Source organism: Chelon labrosus (assembly GCF_963514085.1).
Source record: "Chelon labrosus genome assembly, chromosome: 6".
NCBI classification, from domain to species: Eukaryota; Metazoa; Chordata; class Actinopteri; order Mugiliformes; family Mugilidae; genus Chelon; species Chelon labrosus.
Window position 1 is genome coordinate 26370965 of NC_140342.1, and position 22688 is coordinate 26393652.

General features: G+C 41.1%; 1 protein-coding gene and 1 gene segment (V, D, J or C); both read right to left on the minus strand.

The window, feature by feature from the left end:
* Nucleotides 1-2044: 2044 nt before the first annotated feature.
* On the minus strand, nucleotides 2045-4876 carry LOC311488920 (immunoglobulin lambda constant 6-like). The segment is given in 3 exons: nucleotides 4507-4876; nucleotides 4300-4374; nucleotides 2045-2121 (listed from the first exon to the last, which is right to left on the minus strand).
* A 14387-nt stretch (nucleotides 4877-19263) lies between these two features.
* Nucleotides 19264-21233, minus strand: LOC311488921 (uncharacterized protein; the record flags this gene model as incomplete). The annotated part of the gene is made up of 1 exon (XM_084545789.1): nucleotides 19264-21233. One exon carries the CDS (start codon nucleotides 21231-21233, stop codon nucleotides 20298-20300), a length of 936 nt encoding a protein of 311 aa, XP_084401915.1. The 3' UTR covers nucleotides 19264-20297.
* Nucleotides 21234-22688: the final 1455 nt, after the last annotated feature.

The following is a 22688-nucleotide window of genomic DNA, read 5'->3' on the forward strand; positions in this document are numbered from 1 at the left end:
AAACACATCATGGAGCTGAAATATGATCCTACTTAGTCATTTGGACTCTTTCATCTCAGCTGACTTAGCTGAGGGTCAGAGCATCTCCACAACTGCAGCACTTGTGGGGTTTTCCTGGTCTGCAGTGATCAGTATCTATCAAAAGTGGTCCAAGAAAGGAGAAGAACCAGAGACAGGATGGTCATGGGCAGCAAAGGATGATTGACCCTTGTGGTCCCATCCAACAGACGAGCTACTGTGGCTCAGACTGCTGAAAAGGTTAACGCTGGTTGAACTTTGTTCTGTAGTGATGAGTAGTTTAGTGATCAGAGTCCATGTAGTTTCCAGGATCAGACTGAATGCAGAGCAGTGCTGGAAGCTGCTGTTGACTGTGGGAATGTGTGTGTGCTGTCAAACTTCAGATGAGCAGGTAGTGAAGCCCGTGGTGAGCGTGTACCCAGCAGCATCCAGAGCCCACCTGGAGGGGAAGAGCTCCCTGCTGTGTCCGGCCTTATCCATGTTTCCTCCTCTGGTCCAGTTCTCCTGGAAAAGACAGAAGAAGAACGGCCCTCTGGAGGAGCTGACCCCTGCTCAGGGAGAGCAGCTGGACCTCAGAGAGTCGGGACGCAGCGCCTCCATCAGGCTGGTGGATAGAGATGATCTGGACAAGTATAGATATCACTGCTTTGTCAAGCACGAGGGGGGGACAGTGGAGGACACAGTAGAGGCCCAAACAGAACAAGGTAATTAAGGCTTGGTGACTGTGTTCAGCAGTGATTCAGTTTCATGTGGAGACGCTGTCAAAGAGAGCAGAGGAGCAGAGGACTGACATTTCTCACTGCAGCTCCAAACATTTGACTCCTTTTCTGTTTCAGAGGTTCCAGCTCCAGCAGCCTCCTGTCCTCCAGAGAGAGAGCCAGCAGACCTGCCAGCTCTGCAGCAAGATCACTGTAAGATCACCTGCTGCCTCTCTGCATGGACAGCTCCAATGTCCAATGAGGACACTAGAACAACTTTACAGGAATAATCTGACACTTCCACTAATTCATATCTGTCTGTCTGTCTGTCTGTTGTCTGTCAGTGTCCTTCCAGTCACAGTGCAGGATGAAGCAGCTCTGTCTGCTGTACACAGTTTTTCTTTTCATTATAAAAATACAATGCAGTGTGTTCATCCATTTATTCTGTTCTATTAAAATACAACAACTATAAAATAATAATGGTGTTTTGTTTGTCTTCTTGTCTAAAGATTCATTATGTTGACACCCCCGAGTAATTTGAAGATTGTTCCTAAGACATTTTAAATCAAAATTAACATATAGTGTTTGTGGTTGTTCCACCAGGTTCAGTTCTGTGTCTTCAGATCATTTAGTTTGTGTATTAGTTCTCTAATATAAAGGTGTCGGTGTGGATGTCAATCTCTACGCTGACGACACTGTTGTTTCCACAGATGAACAAAGAGCAGAGCTGATTTGAAGCTACGACTGTTAAAAACTATCATCCAGTGGTTTGATGAGTCAGTGCTGAAGTTTGAATGTTGATCAAATGAAGGATGTGTTTAATTAACAGTCATGAAATAGTTTCATTAGCAGCAGGTCAGTGTGTCAGTGGAAATTCAACTGTTTGAGAACTGAACACTGAAAGTTGATGGTCCTCTAACTGGACCTGTTAGTGGATAAATCCTAATCAGTCATTAATCACAGAGGTGGCTGATCAATAAAATAATATTTAATTAATGTTCTTTTTGTTGATTTCAAAGTGTAAAGTGCATCTTTAATCAACCAAACCTCTAAATACCCTGAACATGTTACCAGGACATGAGCTTCAGGTGGGTGATCGGACTCAGTTCAACTCTGTGTGGGTGGAGGGCTCAGAGGAAAAAAGGTTTACAGAAAACAAGAGAAAGGGAGGGGAGGTGATGAGTGTGTTCAGCTGCAGATGTGAATCTGTTCTCAGTGGTTATTAGGACAGAAAACAAAGTGCTGACAGCCAATCAGACTTCCTTCCTGCAGCAGACAGGCTGTGTGGGTTTGTGCTCTGCAGCCTCCACACTGTTAGCTGTGGTTTTTCACTTTAATGACACAATGAGTTTCAACGACCAGCTGTGGTTAAAGAACCCTTCCAGGAAGCACCTGTGTTCTTCATCTGAGAGAGAAAAACATTTACATTTATTATTAAACATTACAATCAGTAATTATGTTCAATTGTTTTCTGCAATTAAATGAAACTAATTATTTTATTGTGTTGTGTTTAAAATCTTCCATCCTCTCATAAATTTCTCCTCTCTGATAAATAGAACTTTAAAGATGTTGAACTCTTTGCCTGCAAAGTGTTTAAATTGATCCCATGAGAAGATTTTCAACTTCTATAGGAAACAATAATGCTTCCTGTTCTTTCTCATTAATCAGAACCGAACACAAGCCTCACTGAGACAGAGACACAAACCCATGAGATAAACAAGTCATGCTGTTGGTCTGAAGCAGGCGTCCATGTTGGTTCACCTCAAGTCTCATTATTTCACTGAGTTAAAGTTGCCAAAAAAGTCTGAACATCCCAATCAGTTCTAATCCACCAAGAGTTCACCTCATTAACCACACTGACCCACATTTCTCATGAAAATTCTATTCCAGCGTCATTTTTTATCAGTGCAGCAGTCTGTGCTTCATTCACAGGGTTCATAGACGTCACATCCAGGAACTGGAAGCTGCTTAAAGGAGAACTCCGGCGCAAAATGAACCTGGGGTTAATAACACATGTGTACCAAGTTCGACCGTTCTCTGGTATTTGTTTTCATGCATTTGTTTTGTTAGTCAAATGTGACCAGTTTTCTTGCAAACCGCTAATTAGCGTATAACGCTAGCCTTCGGGGCACACTTACACATAAAAAGAAATCGCTATTTCTATACCACTAACAAGGCTCACAATATCACCACACTTACACGGTAGCATAACTAGGGTCTCTACATGTAAACCGAAGCATTGAGAACTTTGCAAGTATACAGGCAGTTTATTAAAAAAGGAACACAGTACCGTTGGCGTCTGGCTCGCATATCCATGCGGGCGCCATCTCGGGGAAACTGAACTCTCTTCGTTCAGTGCTTCTCTATGCTCTCAGTGCTTTCTTCCGGCAACAGACAGTTCAGTTTCCCCAAGATGGCGCCCTCCTGGATATGCGAGCCAGACATGAACGGTACTGTGTTCCTTTTTTAATAAACTGCCTGTATACTTGCAAAGTTCTCAATGCTTCGGTTTACATGTAGAGACCCTAGTTATGCTACCGTGTAAGTGTGGTGATATTGTGAGCCTTGTTAGTGGTATAGAAATAGCGATTTCTTTTTATGTGTAAGAGTGCCCCGAAGGCTAGCGTTATACGCTAATTAGCGGTTTGCAAGAACACTGGTCACATTTGACCAACAAAACAAATGCATGAAAACAAATACCAGAGAACGGTCGAACTTGGTACACATGTGTTATTAACCCGAGTTTCATTTTGCGCCGGAGTTCCCCTTTAAGTTTCAACTTTATTTACTGACGTCCAACAGTTCCTAATATATGAGCTAAAGCAGTTGACTTGCCTTGTTAAGACACATAAAAAGCAGTTTATCAAAGCCAGACTCTGGGATTGTGTTGGTTTCTTGTATTTCTTGAGCGTGTTCCAGTCTTAGGAACAATCATCAAATTACTTTGGGGTGTCAACATAATGATTCTTTTGACAAGAAGAAAAACAAAACACCATTATTATTTTATAGTTGTTGTATTTTAATAGAACAGAATAAATGGATGAACACACTGCATTGTATTTCTATAAGAAAAAGAAAAAGAAAGCAAACACATGTTGTATTAAATGTTGAAACATCTACAAGGAAGTTAATTCTTTTATTGGTGTAATATTTAGAAGTTACAATTAAGAGATTTGATAAAGAAACTCTGATAAATCTATCTGACTCTACATTACAACCAAAGCATCATGACTAACATTTGTGAATACTGATGAAAGTGATGAATGAGATGAACTGATGAGATCTGATGGAGAGAAAAGAGCAGCAGAAAACAGTCAGTCAGCATGTGTGGAGTTGGTGGACGGTCCCTTGTTTCTGAGGCTCATCAGCAGAGAGAGTCCACAGCAGTACACCAGACTCTTCACTATCAGCACTGTGTACAGCAGACAGAGCAGCTTCACCCTGCACTGAGACTGGAAGGACCCTGACAGACAGAGAGACAGATATGAATTAGTGGAAGTGTCAGATTAATCCTGTAAAGTTGTTCTAGTGTCCTCATTGGACATTGGAGCTGTCCATGCAGAGAGGCAGCAGGTGATCTTACAGTGATCTTGCTGCAGAGCTGGCAGGTCTGCTGGCTCTCTCTCTGGAGGACAGGAGGCTGCTGGAGCTGGAACCTCTGAAACAGAAAATGAGTCAAATTTTTGGAGCTGCAGATAGAAATGTCAGTCCTCTGCTCCTCTGCTCTCTTTGACAGCGTCTCCACATGAAGCTGAATCACTGCTGAACACAGTCACCAAGCCTTCATTACCTGGTTGGCTTTGGGGCTCTACTGTGGCCTTCACTGTGTCCTCCACTGTGACCTCCACTGTCCCCCCCTCGTGCTTGACGTAGCAACGATATATATACTTGTCCAGATCATCTCCAGCCACCAGCCTGATGGAGGCGCTGCGTCCCGACTCTCTGAGCTCCAGCTGCTCTCCCTGAGCAGGGGTCAGCTCCTCCAGAGGGCCGTTCTTCTTCTGTCTTTTCCAGGAGAACTGGACCAGAGGAGGAAACATGGATGAGGCCAGACACAGCAGGGAGCTCTTCCCCTCCAGGTGGGCTCTGGATGCTGCTGGGTACACGCTCACCACGGGCTTCACTACCTGCTCATCTGAAGTTTGACAGCACACACACATTCACACAGTCAACAGCATCTTCCAGCACTGCTCTGCATTCAGTCTGATCCTGGAAACTACATGGACTCTGATCACTAAACTACTCATCAATACAGAACAAAGTTCAACCAGCATTAACCTTTTCAGCATTCTGAGCTACAGTAGCTCGTCTGTTGGATGGGACCACAAGGGTCAATGATCATTTGCTGCCCATGACCACCCTGTCTCTGGTTCTTCTCCTTCCTTGGATCACTTTTGATAGATACTGATCACTGCAGACCAGGAAAACCCCACAAGAGCTGCAGTTCTGGAGATGCTCTGACCCAGTCGTCTAACCACTTCACCGGTCATAATGTTACGGCGGATCGGTCTACATATTCAGTATACATTATAATATATCTTCATGTAAATTTCTGTTTCCCAAATAACTGATGCTATATAAAATCAATCAGAACAGATCCAGTGGTTGATCAATCATCAGTTGTATAATCAAGCCTGCTCCCAGTAGGCCAAACACACGCTGGACAATCACAACACAAACTGGAATATCCTTAATATATTTGGAATAACTTATGTTTGCATATCATTTATTCTTTCATGTGCAATATACATACATACATACGTAAGTAGGATTTCTATTGTATTTCAGTTTCTATTCTTTGTATTTATTTAATGTTTTATTAATTCTTTTTATCTCCTGTGTGCTCTGTCCTTAAACTGTCTACTGCTGCAACGCTGCAAATTTCCCCACGGTGGGATAAATAAAGGATTATCTTATTTTATCTTCATCAAAAGACATTATTTGCTGGTTTTGAATTTGAATCCAACAACACGTTTCAAAGAAGTTGGGACAGAAACATGTCGACTGTGTTTCATCACGTCGTCTTTTATCAACTCACAGCTGCTGTAGTTTAGAATGGGAAATATTTTACAATCTGATTTAATATAAGATTTTAGATGCTCCTTTATTTTATTTCATTTTATTTCATTTTATTTAATTTTATTTCATTTTATTTCAAGAAAGGCCTTCCAGAATAAGACGTCATCTGGATAGCAGCATTTGTTGCTCCAAAACCTCTACATACGGTTCAGCATAAATGGTGCGTTCACAAATTAAATTAAATTAAATTAAATTAAATTAAATTAACCTAGATTAAATTAAATTAAATTAAATTAAATATTTTCCAAATCCCTGAATTGTGTTTTTCAGTTGTACGTTTGTCATTTCACTGATTCCAATATGTATTGAATATTCCACATTTAAGAGCACAGACTTTAATCACTAATAAAACACATCAATATACAAGTTTGTGTCAGTCATGTTCAAATGTTTAAATACTTTATGCTGATGATAGTAATAAAACATTATTTGAGTCAATTCTATTTCTTCTAATATCACTTTCACGTTGTGTTTTTTCTTTTTCTATGAATCCATTATCAATTAAAGACACATTTACCATCAGATAAATAATAACTGACAGCGATTAGATCTGACAAGGTTCTAACTTTCAGAAATGATCCAATACAATCGATAGACACTTCAAAACAATCTGAAATAGTTGAACATCAAATATCATCTTGTTTTCATCAACACATGTCACAGAATTACTGAGCTGATCAAATCCTAAATGTTTGGAACGTCACTAATATTTACAGAAATAAAGAAGAACTTTAGTTTTTCAACATGTTTTCAGAAATGATTGAGCTTTTCTTATGGAACAATGGCTGCAGGATGAATTCTCTACTAATGAGGAAAAAACTAACATGGAAAGGCTGAAGCAGCACAAACTGACTTTAAACACATTTTCAGCTTCTACAATAAAACAACTGAAGGAAAAGAAATGTTTCTTCTTACCTGTTACATACAGTTTAGTTCCAGAGCCAAAGATGCGGCCACACAGCGAAAAAGACTAATACAAAAACCTGTGTGCCGTTGAGAGAGTCAGCTGAGGTGAACGAGTGCAAATGAGGAAGTAGGATCATATTTCAGCTCCATGATGTGTTTCTCTAATGTTCACATCAACATGACTGTCTCTTCTTCTCTTTTCTTTTAGCCACACTAGCAGCATGGCTCTGATGTTAATGTCAGTGGTTGCTCAGTCCACTACTTTATTCCTCATGGATTGGATCTGGACTAAACAACTGCATCATTTTATTTTGCTGTTTGATCAGTGAAGTGGTCACTAAGTTTCAGACTCCAACGCTCACAAGCATCGACTCAGGCCTGCACCGTTTTATTTGAATGGACATTCCTTTTATTTTTTGCTTTAGTGCAGAGTGAATGTGTGTTTAAGTTAAAACATTTTATTTTTATATTGCAAAAGCACCATATAAGGTGTATATGTTTTCTGTAAATATAATTTTGTACCTTTATTTTATTTCCTGTGTATTTTTAATATTGCGTTTAAAGTTCAGTGTGTGAGTCACTTGAGTTTACAGTTTGATAAGAGGAGAGGATTTAAAACAGTTGCACTTCCAATATATTCTTAGTAGGATTTAGACTGAGTCAATATATTCTACTAAGTGGAGGCACCAACCAGTTCATTTATTTGTATTATTTCAGTATAGGTAAAAGATGAAAAAGTTCTTGTTGATATGATGAACCACAACATTAAAAGAGCCCAGGGCCCCGCCCATAGTACTAGAACACCCAAACTATATTTAACACCATTTATTAATAGCTACATGGGACAGGTGCTACACTGATGATTGTCTGACTAGCTCCATCAACAGATCAACATTTGAATTTGTCTGATACTTTGATTTATGACCAAATATCTGATAAACAACATTCTGACTTTCTATCTGTTTGGTTTCTCCTGCTACTTGTTCAGGTTCCTGATCATTTATTTCATTCCATCTGTATTTTTTTCCATCTCTGACACAACAACAGACTCTGGTTCATGAAACAGTCAAACTTACATATCAGTCAGATTTAGTTTTGGGTGGATTAGTTTGGATCATGAGGTTCTGGTAACAGTGCTGCAATGTGTAAATCTGGTTTGGTTCATTTTATCTTTCTGATCATATCAGGGTTCTTCTTGGTTTTACAGTGTTCCTGTTTAGTAACAGCTCTGAATTCACAACTCTGGAAGAGGTTCTCATGCATCCTGGGGTAGGATGGTGTTGGGCCTTTGTAGTAAGGGCACTAAATATTGGGGTTTGGCGGACCTTAAATCAAAAGTATGCAAACAACAGCGACTTTTTACCAGTGCCCACTGCTGGTAGTGGTGAGGTAGAGTGGGTATACAGGGGAAATGTTAAACTCTTGCTTAGTGTAAAAATGCAAAAATTAGTTCTTGCAATTAATTTTTGTCTGCTGTTCTGCAGCTTTCTGACATCCTTGAGATGGATGGTGATTGTATGTTTTATTTTCATGAGCCCTTTGCACTGAAAAAATAAAATAAATAAATAAATAAATAACAGTAAGTGGTTATTTTTTGTTTGCTTCAATAAACACGCATATACAGTATATACATATATATACATAAAAAAAACAAAACAAAAAAAAACGTCCCTCTCACCCTCTTGGGGTGGTATCTGTGTCATCCTCAAGCTCGGGTCCTCTACCAGAGGCCTGGGAGTTTGAGGCTTCTGATGTTGTTCCTGGGATCTGTTGGAGCCACTCCCCCAGTTTGGGGGTCACTGCCCCGAGTGCTCCTACTACCACGGGGATCACGCTGGCATATATATATATATATACATATACACACACACACACGCACACACACACACACACACACACACACACACACACAAACATATTTAAAATGGCAGTTTTATCATATATGGTTAAGTGTGCAGTCCTATGTGGCCCTCTGGTAATGTCGATGAAAAATTGTGGCCCCCTCCATCATTTAAGTTGCCCATCCCTGGTGTAGAGGTTGGCAGAATTCACACTTGTGCAACATTGAACAGACAACAGGTATGTTTAAAAGATATTTATTAACAAAGAATAAAAGTTAAAACATACAATCTATCTACAGCAGGGCTATTCAATTAATTGGCCAGCTCATGAAACTGAGGCAAACTAAGGGGCCAGAGAATAAAACCAATCACGGTAACAAATAAAGAAATTACAACAACATACTGTCAGTGTCAGTGTATTCTATTTTGTAAATGCAGAACAACATATGCACAAAGGGTTGCCAACTCCCTGAAAAATAAATAAAGGACAACTCATTGGCAGGGCCAGCCGACCCGATTGCCTTCACCCTTCCCGGCGTGGTGAATTTTTTTTGCTTTTTTGTGCGTGTGAAACGATTTTTTAAACTATTTGACTCGAACCTGAATTGAATTTGATTCATATTTTTGAGTGACACGAACACGTGCAAAACAAATTATTCTTCAACAATTTATTTTTAATACAAAATAACAAAATGAACAGAAACCTGTCCTGCTTAACTTAAAACTGTATAAATTAATATAAAACAATAGAAAGCAGAACATTGCTCTTGTAAAAGTGCAATAAGAAAAGTTCAAACAGAAAGTGCGAGTGAAAGTTGTTTGCTTTGTTGTCTTCTGGTATCTTCTTCGCAAACAACAGTACCTCGATCGACCAATGAGATGAGCGGGATTCCCGCCGTCAGCTCATTGGGGTTTTCAAGTGGGCACCTCCCTTCACCGATGTTTCGTTAAGACAAAAAGACGGGTGCTAGCTATCTCGGTTGGAATAACCAGCTGTGCATTTAAATCTGCCCTCATCTCCCAGGCTCCTCCTACTCTTAGCTGTCCCTATGCCTGATGCCTGCTGGTCTAGCCTTTTCTCCCTCCCGTACAAACTTAATGCGTTCATTCCCTCTGTTAACGGCCATGGAATTCACATTCACCCGTTTTTCCTCAATTGCAGCTGCTAAACATTTCAGTACCTGGTTGTGACGCCAGGTATAACGTCCTTGGGAAAGACTAACCTTACAACCTGTCAGAATATGGCTAAGCATGCATACACAAGTGCACAGTGGACAGGCAGCATCCTCACCTACCCACTGGTTTAGGTTCTGGGGAGTTGGCAGCACATCCTAAGTAAGAAAACAAGACCTTAAAATATACATTTTTCAAATATAATTAGTTGAATTAAGATATGGGGTATGAGCTGAACCAGTTATACTGAAAGAGAATATATATATATATATATATATATATATATATTTAATGTATATTTAATGCCAGAATCCAAATTGGTTGTTTCAACTCAGACCAGACACTGAATCTCTTTGATGCAATATGTAAATATTTTTTCTACGTAACATATTTGTTGGCCGTATTCTATTTTTATTCTGTTCTATTTTTTTGTAGCTTCTGCATCTCGCACTGTTGTTTCCTGCCACTGTAACACCCTAATTTCCCCACGGGGATGAATAAAGTCTTATCTTATCTTATCTCTTATCTTAAAATCATATGTATGTTTACTGTAATAAACATAAATGCACCCTTCATTCATATCCAAAATAAAGTGTCAACGTAGCTGACAGCAGTTTAACTCCCCTGCAGATTTAAAAATCATAAATATGTGCTCTATTTGCTTTAGTATCCTTAATAGGAGCAGTTATGCAAGTAAACCAGTATCAATAACTAGCTTATAGTAGGAACTATAAATACCAACCATCGAATGTAACAAAGTTTATTAAGAACCACTTAATAAAAGTACAATCAAGTGATCCAAATAAATTACTCTGCTCAACTAAAGTAAAGATATAAATCTAGTTTCACTATTTTGATTAATGTATTACCAATTTTTTTAAAAAACATTCAACAAATTTGTGTAGTATAATTTGAATCAATCAAATTATCATATAGAGTGTGGTATACACTTTAGGTCAACTTACCTCAAGTAATGTGAGGTGGTACTAGTCGCAGCATACCAGGAGCAAGCAGCGGCACTACCACGTTAGCCGGCTGCTAGCAGATGGGTTTGTTTTGAGCAATCCATGGTTTTGAGTAAACAAGGTCCATTGCTTTTTAGGGTCCTCTGGAAACATTTCTGTTGTGTGAGTTTTTGGGTTTGCAGCGCATTTCTGTACTTGTAGAGCGTTTCTGTGTTTGCTGGTGTTGTGAGTCTATTTGCACGTGTTTTCGTAAGATGCAGTGCGTTCAGCTCTCTCAGCCACCGTACCCAGGTCATATCACCAGTTTGGGGAACAAGTCGCTCTCTGGTGTGTTGCTGTTTTAGCTGGCGGTTCCTGGCAGAAGGGTCAAGCTTGTGTTCCAGTGCTGAAGGGAGTCTTTGCCATGTGATCCTGATGGCAGACGTTGGAGGGAAACTGCCCGCTCCTTTCAGATCCTTTGAAGTAGCTTGTTAGCAGCTCAGTGCTGACTAGCTGTGTGGTTAGCCTGCAAACCTTCTGTTTGGTGGCTAATAGAACTGGTATAGAATCTTGGAAATTCATCAGCAGGCTCTTGCTTCACTGCTGTGAGGAAAAAGCTGAGTAGCTGCTCTGGTTACCAGGCTGCTGGAGGCAGCCAGCTGCAGCTGAGCAGCTAGGTGTCCAGAGTGGAAGAGGAGTGTGGAAGAGAGTGAAAACAGCCTTTATATGACCTGATGACCTCAGAGGTCACATTCCACAGTTAGCCAGTGGTAACTGCTGGATCGGGTTTCACACCTGGAGTATTGTGGGACTTGAGAGTTCTGGTGCTTTCCTTTGTCTCCAAGACAAAGAATGCCATGTGCTCAAAACTTGGTTATGCATGTTGAGTCTCCAACTGCTCACCACCAGGTTCAGGTCCCAACAATGGTGTCACAGGGCAGGAAAATAGTTTTAAGCATGACTGTATTTTTTATTTTTATTGAGTTTTTATTATTGCATGCTTTTACTTGTGTTCTTTTAATTGTTTTATTTACTATGTTGATTTTAGTGCATGTGTGCGATTTTTACGACTGCCTGTGAACACACCTTTTTATTGAGTAGCTACACCTGGGAGGTTCCGACCTTTTTCCCGAACCGCCTACCCAATCGGCAGCAGCGGAGAGTGGCTGAGGGGATATATAGTGGAGAGAGGCTTGGACTTGGAAAGAGAGCCAACATGGGAGAGACACAGACAGGAGCTAACATGTGAGAGGGACGCCAGAGGGACGTCGGGGCAGCACGAGCTGCCTCGTACCCGGTCTGGCTGTCGCTATGGACTCTTTTCGCTGTTTTTATGAATGGACTATTTTAACAGGTGTAGTTCACATTTTAGCCTTTGGTTTTAAAACCTTTTAAGGTTTTAATTCCCTGCGGCCTTTTTTTCCCCCCCTGACAATAAATTATTGTTGTTCCAGATGAAGATGAAGCTCTATACCAATCAGGCATAACATTATGACCACCTTAACTATGTGGTAACTCAGTACTACCTTGTTGTAGTGCACTGGCATCGATTGGTTTCCCATCTCTCTTTCCTCTGGTCACTGTTAGCGTGCTCTCCCCCGATTTTTCATCAGAACTTGTTTTCCCTTTTTCAATAACTACTTTTTCTACTACATCATCACTTCTCATCATCTTCCCCCTCCCCCCATTACAATGGGGACATGGAATCCTAGTGGGCCACGTTTAAATCCTCCATTGCAGAAGCGGATGGTGGTATGGCCAGAAGGTTGTCGGTACCTCAACTTTCAAACCAGACAATAAAGGGGCAGCGGAGCTCATTCTCCAACAGACTGATCCAGCTCCGCTCCCACACTGAACGCTACAGGACTACTTTCATACCATTCTCTGTCCAGCTCTACAACAACTCACCTTTCTGTAACAGATAACTCCATGTTATTAATGTTAATGGACACTATTGCACCTTACACCTTATTCTGTATATATAATATATATTCTTCCATATCTATTTCGTGTACATATGCTAATATGCTAATTTGTACATTTTTGCTTATGCTATTTTTATTTTATTTTACTAGATTTTATTTTACTTATTTCTATTTTATTTAATCTTCTTTTATCTGAGGTTCTTAAAAGTGTTTGTATGTACAACTAAGCTACTGTGACCAAACAATTTCCCTTGTGGATGAATAAAGTTTGTCTAAGTCTAAATGGACACCAGTGGTGAGGAAGGTTGTCAAGCTGAAGAAGGAGGCCTTTCGGGCCTGGGTGACCCAGGGGACTCTGGAAGCAGCAGGCAGGTATTGGGAGACCAGCTTCTGTGGTCTCATAAGCAAAAACTCGGGTGTGGGAGTAGTTCAGAGAGGCTATGGAGAAGGACTTTCAGTTGGCCTCTAAGAGGTTCTGGCAAACAATATGGTGGCTCAGGAAGGGAAAGCAGGGCTTAGTCTGACCGTGCTGAGTCTGGGAGGAGAACTGTTGACCCGGACTGGGGATGTTGTCGGGCATTGGAAGAACACATTGAGGATCTCCACCATGTCCTCCAAGAACGACGCAGAGTCTGAGGACCCAGACCAAGTATCGTCCATATCCTTGGCTGAGGTCGCTGAAGTAGTTAAGAAGGTCCCCAGGGAACTTGGACAAGAGCCGCTGCTCCTTCACATCGAAAGGGGCCAGCTGAGGTGGTTCAGGCATCTTGTTTGGATGCCCCCTGGGCTCCTCCCTTTGGAGGTTTACTGGGCACAGCCAGCCGGGAGGAGACCCCGGGTCAGACCCAGAACTTGATGGAGGGATTATATATCTCGTCTGGCCTGAGAACGCCTCGGGATTCCCCAGAAGAACTGGAGATGTATTGCTGGGGAGAGGGACGTCTGGAGTTCTTTACTTAGCCTGTTGTCACCGACCTCAGATAAGTGGATGGAAATGAATGAATGAATGAATGAAAGAATGAATGTTTAGTCTGAGGAATGTTTGACCTCAGACTGAATGTTACGGGATTTAAACTTAAGTTTATTATTGTTGTTTCCATAACATGACACCAGAGAACAGATAGAAGTTTGAAGTTTTACTACACCTTGTATCAAGAAAATTTGTCAGTGACATAAATAGATTACGGCCGACTGAGCCTTTCTGTGTGGAGTTTCCATGTTCTCCCTGTGTCTGCGTGGGTTCTCTCCAGGTACTCCAGCTTCCTCCCACCGTCCAAAGACATGCTGGTTAGGTTCACTGGTGATTCTAAATTGGCCGTAGGTGTGAGTGTCTCTCTGTGATAGCCCTGTGATAGACTGGAGACCTGTCGAGGGTGTACCCCACCTCTTGCCCGATGACAGCTGGGAAAGATCCAGCACCCCCCGCGACCCTTCACGGGACAAGTTATTAAAGAAGAGTTAAAACAAGGTGGTCATAATGTTATGCCTGATGGCATGGAGCTTCATCTTCATCTGGAACATTTGTCTGAAATCATTTATTCTATTGAACTTTGACTTTTAAAATCTCTTTGTGTTCTTTTGCTCTTTCATTGAATTCTTTTGATTGTCTTTGTATTTCTGCTCTTTGTTCTTCTCTGTCTTGTTTTCATCTTTTTTCTAACTGTTGAAATATCTGCTAACAACATCAATAAATCTGATGTCAAATAAATAGTGAGAGCAGGAAAGAAGAATCTCCCTCAGCTCAGTATGTTTGGGACTCAGTCTGAGATGGAAGTGAAATATGTGAACCTGGGCTGTGGTTTACTGCTCTCTTCCTGTCACAAACACTGTTTGACATCTGTTCATCTGTTGGTTTTTGTTCAGGCTGCTCACATCATTTCTCACTGTGGATACCAGCCTTCGCACAGGAGCAGTAGTAGGTGGCTGAATGATCGACTTTAACATTCTTTATCTCCAACTCCCAGCCGTTCTGATTATTCACAGATGAGAAATCATCTTTCTGAGGATGATTGTAACGTGAATCTATTTTACCATTACGTTTATCAATACCAATAGTCTCTACGAATGTTTCTTTTTCTTTCTTCTGGTACCAGTATATATAGTTAACACTACACTGTTCAGTTCCACATCTGAAGGAGACTGTTTGACCAACTCTCCTGGTCAATGTTAACTGGTCCTGGGTCAGCTCTGCTGCCATGGCAACCAGCGCTGTAGAGACACAGACAGATAGATGAAGGTTAGTGAGACAGTGTTTGTTAAAGGTGGAGTTTGTTGGAAACACTCACCTGAACACAGACAGCACAGAGCAGCAGCTGGGAGGAAAAGCATTTTGTGCAGTGGTGTATCCTCTGGTGAACCTGGGGAGAAGTGGAGCTCTGATGCAGCTGAGGCCCAACAAGGACGAGCTGTGAGATCAGACGAGGCCACGTGGTTTCTAGCAGGTCCTCAAAGCTCCCATCAGCCCCTGCAGCCCACAGATGAGACTGCTGCTGCTGACTGACAGCTCAGATGAAGCTGCTGTGTGCTTTCATGGTCTTGATTTGAATCTGACAGCAGATATTCAAATCTAATCATTCTTTCAGATAAGTTGAAATAAAGTTTTGATTTCTGACCCAATGTACGGCAAAAACAAGCTGCTCACCTTAAGCATAAAAATATCAAATCTGGACATTAAACAGATGGAAGGAGACATCTCCCTCTGCCTGGGACGACCATCTAACTGACACTTGAGTTTACAACAGGATTTGGAGAGGACCACTTTACGACCACCTTTGTTCGTTAACCTAAAGGTTGTGCAGGAGCCACAGGACAAGGAGAAGATAAGACAACCAGACTGTGTTTTAATGGTGAGAACTGAAAGAACATGGCTAACACAACAACTCTTCCAGAGACTGTAGTACCATGTAGAGAAACTGACAATGTATCAGTGACTTTACTGCATGTCAGACTGTGTGAGGTTGGTTTATGAAATCTGGTTTTGACCAGTGTCAGACTGCACATTCAGTTTGAGGCTGGTAAACTGTGCAGTGGATATGTGGTGAATCTTCCAGAAGCAAAGAACTAAACTTTTACAGGATATGAAAATGAAGTACTCTGGATGATTCAATTCAATTCAATTTTATTTATATAGCGTCAATAACAATACAAATAGTCTCAAGACGCTTTACAAAAACCCGGCCTGAAACCCCCAGAGCAAGCCTGAAGGCAACGGTGGCAAGGAAAAATTCCCTTTTAACAGGAAGAAACCTTGAGCAGAACCCAGCTCATATGGGGGGACCCATCTGCCTAAGGCCAGCCGGGTACAGACAGAAGAAAGAGAGAAGAGAACAGCAAGATAAACATACATCTGTCATAGATACACATATCTGACTAAAGCGTACATGTGGAATCTTATGATACAAACTGATGATGTTACATGACAGTTCGAAAATGTAAGAGGAGTCATAGGCAGGTTGGAGAATTGGGTCAAAGGGGGGACGGGACACACACAGCATTAAACATTCTACATAGTAATAGCACAGAATTGCATGACTAGTAGTAGATAGGAAATTAGAGGGCAAGAGCTCTGTGCCAGAGAAAAGAAAGTGGAGGATGCGCGAGAGGAGAGAGAAGAAAGAAGGAGGACATGTGTTTGGTGCATCGTCCCCCAGCAGCCTAGGCCTATAGCAGCATAACTAAGGGATGGTTTAGTCCAGCCCTAACTATAAGCTTGATCAAAAAGGAAAGTCTTAAGCCTGACCTTAAAAATAGAGAGAGTGTCTGCCTCCCGAACCCAAACTGGGAGCTGGTTCCACAGGAGAGGAGCCTGATAGCTGAAAGCTCTGCCTCCCATTCTACTTTTTGAAATTCTAGGAACCACAAGTAGGCCTGCACTTTCAGACCGAAGTGATCTGTTGGGATGATATGGTACAATAAGGTCTTTAAGATACGATGGAGCTAGGCCTTTAAGGGCCTTGTATGTAAGGAGGAGGATTTTAAATTCTATTCTAGACTTTAAAGGGAGCCAGTGAAGAGAAGCTAAAACTGGAGTAATATGATCTCTCTTGCTAATTCCTGTCAATGCTCTTGCTGTGGCATTTTGAATCAATTGGAGGCTTTTTAAAGAGCTATTTGGACAGCCAGACAGTAATGAATTACAGTAATCCAGTCTGGACGACACAAATGCATGAACTAGTTTTTCAGCATCACTCTGAGACAGGATGTTCCTAATTTTGACGATATTACGCAGGTGAAAGAAGGCAGTCCTGGTCACTTGCTTTATGTGACATTTAAAGGACATATCCTCATCAAATATAACACCAAGGTTTTTTACAGTAGTACTGGAGGCCAAGGTAATGCCATCCAAAGACACCACGTGATTAGATAATGAATCTCTGAGATGCTTAGGACCGAATACAATAACTTCTGTTTTGTCTGAGTTTAAGAGTAGGAAATTACAGGTCATCCAAGCCTTTATGTCTTTAAGGCATGCTTGGAGTTTAACCAACTGATTAGTTTCATCTGATTTCATGGATAAATATAGCTGGGTGTCATCTGCATAGCAATGAAAGTTTATGCCATGTTTTCTAATAATCTTGCCTAATGGCAACATGTATAACGTGAAGAGTATTGGTCCTAGCACAGAACCCTGAGGAACTCCGTAACTTACTTTTGTATAAGTAGAGGAATCATTATTGACATGAACAAACTGGAATCTGTCAGATAGATAGGATTCAAACCAGTCTAATGCAGTTCCTTTAATCTTGACCTCGCTTTCAAGTCTCTGTAGTAAAATATTATGATCAATAGTGTCAAATGCAGCAGTAAGATCTAGCAGAACAAGTATAGAGACAAGTCCACTGTCTGAAGCCATGAGGAGATCATTGGTAACTTTAACCAAAGCTGTTTCTGTACTATGATGAACTCTAAAACCTGACTGAAACTCTTCAAACAGACCATTCTTGTTTAAGTGGTCACACAACTGATTAGCAACAACTTTTTCTAGAATTTTGGAAATAAAAGGAAGGTTGGAGATTGGTCTATGAAGTTCTTTGTGGTGTATCATCATTAGTACTGAAAACACTGCTCCCTGTCAACTGGAGTCTTCTCTTTGTTTCTGAGCTTCTATCATTTCATGTTTCTATGTGTTTTTGATTTCATCATTTTTTCTACTTTTCAACTTTAGAGGTGACACAGACCAAGATGAGTTATTCTAAGAGTTGATTTTATAGTTCTCTGTGTCACCAGAGTTTTAAATATAAAAGTTTTGAGTCCACAGTTGGGAAGTAAGTTGTTGACTGAAGTTATTTTAAATACGGATGTTTACTGCCATCTCGTGGCCACAGTCCGGAACTGCGGTACTGCATTTTAAATAACTTGAAACGAGCGGTGTTTATGTGATTATAATAACTTAATAACTGTCCAAATCAACATGAATAAATTGGTATTATTGTAATTATTAAAAATGAAAATTGTTGTTGTTTAAATCGCAACACTTAGTTCAATTTTAATGACAGTTTACTTCATGTTGAGTTGACATTTAATTTGACATATTAAACATTTACTACCCTCTACTGGTCAAAGGGAGAAACTGCAACAGATACCAATGACTATAGACTCTATAGTATAGGCTACTATATACCATATACCATATTGTGTTAGATCACTCAGTATGCTGTCTACCAGAGAGGGAGTCAACACATTTAAATGAACAGAAAGTCAATGATGTTTCTAAGGCTGCAGGTTTGGTTGATGAGGATGTTCTCACTCAGGTCTGTTTGTGTGGATCGTCCTTTCAGCCTCTTGATGGTCACAGTGGTCGTGGAAAGGGTGTCATGAAGGTGCCAGGAGTTCTGGGTCTTCTGAGCTTGAGGTACAGACTGTGAAGGAGGACGTGAAGGGAGTGGACAATTTAATGTGCTACTGTTGTAAGAAAAAAGGGCCATATTGTGGCAGGTTGGCCTGTTATTGAAAAAGCCACATGGAAAACCAGTAGCTTTGGTCAACAAACCTGTGGCGTCTGAAGAGTTGTCCACTGATTTGGCTCCGTTTGTTATGGATGGTGTTTTCTCGTTGGTTGGTAACGACCATAAAATCCCAGTGAAGATCTTTCATTTTGGAGGGAGTTTGACCCTTTGATAATGGATCTACTGTAAGATCTGGTTTGGTATGAAATATATTGGTGTGCTGTTGCATTAAGTCTTTGTCCAGAAGTTTCCAGCAGTTCCAGCAGCTTGTGCTGTTACTTGATCTACACGTAAACTGGACCAGGAGGAAGTTGATGTGAGTGACAGTTTCATTTTCTGATTCTAGTGTTGGTCACTTGTGTTCTTCAGAAGTTGCAGAGGATGTCACGAGTTCAAAGACGGTAGTAGAGAGGGTTCAGAGGAGCTGTCCAGTGCTGAAGTTACCTCTCCTTGTGTTAGCCTGGCAGTAGAGAGGGTTCAGAGGAGCTGTCCAGTGCTGAAGTGAGGGACTGTGGTTTGTCAGTGGCCTTGACCCAAGGAAAGTGCTAATACGTGATATAAACGTGGGTGACTCGCAGCCAATAAAACAGCATCTATATCAACTTAATCCTGACAAACGTCGTCATCTTAATCAGCAGGTGGAGTACATGTCAACTCACCATGAAGTAAACTAATACTAAAAATAATGTTCATTTTAATAATGGCAATGATACCAATTTATTCATGTTGATTTGGACAGTTATTAAGTTATTATAATCACATAAACACCGCTCGTTTCAAGCCATTTAAAATGCAGTACCGCAGTTCCAGACTATGGCCACGAGATGGCAGTAAACATCCGTATTTAAAATAACTTCGGTCAACAACTTACTTCCCAACTGTGGGCATAAAACTTTTATATTTAAAACTCTGATGACGCAAAGAACTATAAAATCAACTCTTAGAATAACTCCTCTTGGTCTGAGTCACCTCTGGAAAGTAGAAAAAAAACAACACATAGAAACATGAAATGATAGAAGCTCAGAAACAAAGAGAAGACTCCAGTTGACAGGGAGCAGTGTTTTCAGTACTAATGATGATACACCACAAAGAACTTCATAGATCATCCAGAGTACTTCATTTTCATATCCTGTAAAAGTTTAGTTCTTTGCTTCTGGAAGATTCACCACATATCCACTGCACAGTTTACCAGCCTCAAATTGAATGTGCAGTCTGACACTGGTCAAAACCAGATTTCATAAACCAACCTCACACAGTCTGACATGCAGTAAAGTCACTGATACATTGTCAGTTTCTCTACATGGTACTACAGTCTCTGGAAGAGTTGTTTTGTTAGCCATGTTCTTTCAGTTCTCACCATTAAAACACAGTCTGGTTGTCTTATCTTCTCCTTGTCCTGTGGCTCCTGCACAACCTTTAGGTTAACGAACAAAGGTGGTCGTAAAGTGGTCCTCTCCAAATCCTGTTGTAAACTCAAGTGTCAGTTAGATGGTCGTCCCAGGCAGAGGGAGATGTCTCCTTCCATCTGTTTAATGTCCAGATTGGATATTTTTATGCTTACAGTGAGTGGCTTGTTTTTGCAGAATGTGTCTGAAAAAAACAACAACTTTATTTTAACTCATCTGAACTTGAGCAGATGTCTGCTACAACGTTTACTCCCTACTAATTCTGACGTGTTTTTCAAGCTCAGCTTCCCAGAGATTTTTTCCCACAGAAGTTTCGGGACAACAGTTTCTCACCTGTGTGAATCCTCATGTGCCGACTTACATTAGTGCTTTGAGTGAAGGTTTTGCCACGTGTCACAACGATATGGCTTCTCACCTGTGTGAGTCCTCATGTGTTTAATCAAATTACTATTTTGACTGAAACATTTCCCACATGTCTTGCAAGAGAACAGCTTCTTGCCTGGGTGGGTTTCCATATGATGTCTAATTGATGACCAGTTAATAAATCTTTTCCCACATAATTTACAAAGGTAGAGTCTCTCACCTGTGTGAGTCTTCAAGTGTCTGGTTAATTTACTACGTTGCCTGAAGACTTTACCACATGTTTGACAAGAATGCATACTCTCACCTGTGTGAATCCTGGTGTGTAAAATCAAACCATTCCTCCGCGTGAAACTTTTACCACACGTGTTGCAATGATAAGGTGTCTCACCAGTGTGGATTCTGTAATGACTCTTCATTATAGACATGTTCTTAAAGGTTTTTCCACAGACGTCACATGTTAGAGACGTTTCACCTGTGTCAGTATCACACTGACTCTCTGACATGGGAGAGTTGTCTACATTGTTACTGTGTCTTGTGTCTCTGTGACGTCGCTTCTTTGGATTCAGCTCTGCATTTCTAGTTGATCCTGAGTCTACATGTTTGCTTCCTTCCTGATCTGGGCTCTCAGCTACAGGAGGGTTGTTAGAGAGGAGCTGGTCACTGTTTGGTTCTGGTTCACTGTGCTCACTTTCCTCATCAGTAGGAGTCTCCATCAAGGAATCAGTCTCCTGCTTCAGGACAAGATGTTCTCCCTGCTGACTGCTGCAGGGTTCCTCCTGTTCCTCTTTCCTCTGTGGAGGTTCTGGTTCCTCCTGTTCCTCTTTCATTTGTGGAGGTTCTGGTTCCTCCTGATCCTCTTTCATTTGTGGAGGTTCTGGTTCCTCATGTTCCTCTTTCATCTGTGGAGGTTCTGGTTCCTCCTGTTCCTCTTTCATCTGTGAAGGTTCTGGTTCTTCCTGTTCCTCCTTCCTCTGTGGAGGTTCTGGTTCCTCCTGGTCCAGACTGGAGTTCCTCTCCTGGTTCCAGAGCTGCTGGTCACTGAGAACCTCCTCCTCCGTACAGACATGTTGCTGTGGGAGGTCTGGAGGGACAAAGAGACACAACATCAAGGTTACTAATGTGATGACAGGAAAACACATCTGAGCAAATATGTTCTAGTTTAAATCCATGTAGCGTTAGCTGTGCTAGTTAGCCTCTTAGCATGTTATCAGTCTTGTAGCTGAGTGTCTTTCCTCTGTGTCTTCTCCATACTGTGTGTTTCCATTCATTAGTTAGTTCATTTAGACCATTCTAGTTCTACTCACCTATTCTGTGTAACTTTATCTCGGGTTTCCAGGTGATATCCAGCAGTCTGCGCTGACGATCGATCTCTTCCTCGTACTGGACGACAGTTCTTTCAAAGAGTCTGAATATTTCTTCAGCAGCAGCAGTTAGTCGCTCGATGATCAACTCTCTCAAACTCTCAGCTGAAGACATTGTTACTTCAACAGCTCTAATATTTATCTGGGACACGACGACACGACACAACCGTCTTCCAGCTCAGTCCACAAACACAGAAACACAACAACACTACTAACGGAGTTTAAAAAACAAACCACTTCCGCCTGGTGTAACACTATAAAGTTCTTCTTCTTCTCTTCTATAATGTTTATTGGCAGTTTGCATGCTTAGTGCACTACCGCCATCTTCCGGGCTGAGGTGTGATCCAATGGGATGCTATTTATTAGCCTGGATACCAGACTCTCTGACTTCGCAGAGACTGTAGGGAATGAAAATGAGCGGAAGTACGTAGGCAGGCGGAGCCAGGCTAGCTATTTATACCCAGTTTTATCAAATAAAAGAAATAAATAATGAAAAAAAAAAAAAGAAAAAAAAAAATTAAATTCTACTTGCTAGTTGGGTTTCTTTAAGGAAAGCTATAACAGCCCTAACCGTGGACTGTGTGCAGGCTGTACTCAATAAGTTTCCCATTGTTAGATCTTTCTTTACCACTCTCTTCATTTTTTCCCTCTCTCTGGAATATTGTGTGCAGTCTAGAAGTATGTGTTTTACGTTTTCTGTTGCTCCACAGTGTGTGCATACTCCAGTCTGGTGTTTCCCTATCATATGTAATCCACTGTTTAAACTTGTGTGTCCCATCCTCAATCTGGTTAACCTTGTTTCCTCCTGCCTTCCCAATCCACTGATTTTACTAACTGTTACCTCTTTGTGTATGTTATGCAGGTGTCTGCCTTTTTCCTCCTTATCCCATCTCTCACATTCTGTTGATATTGTCCTTAATAATACTTTTTATTTCTGACCTGCTTAATGCCATATCCAGCTCAACCAGTTCTGAAGTAACAGCTTCCTTTGCCAGTGTGTCTGCCTTCTCGTTCCCCTCCACTCCCCTA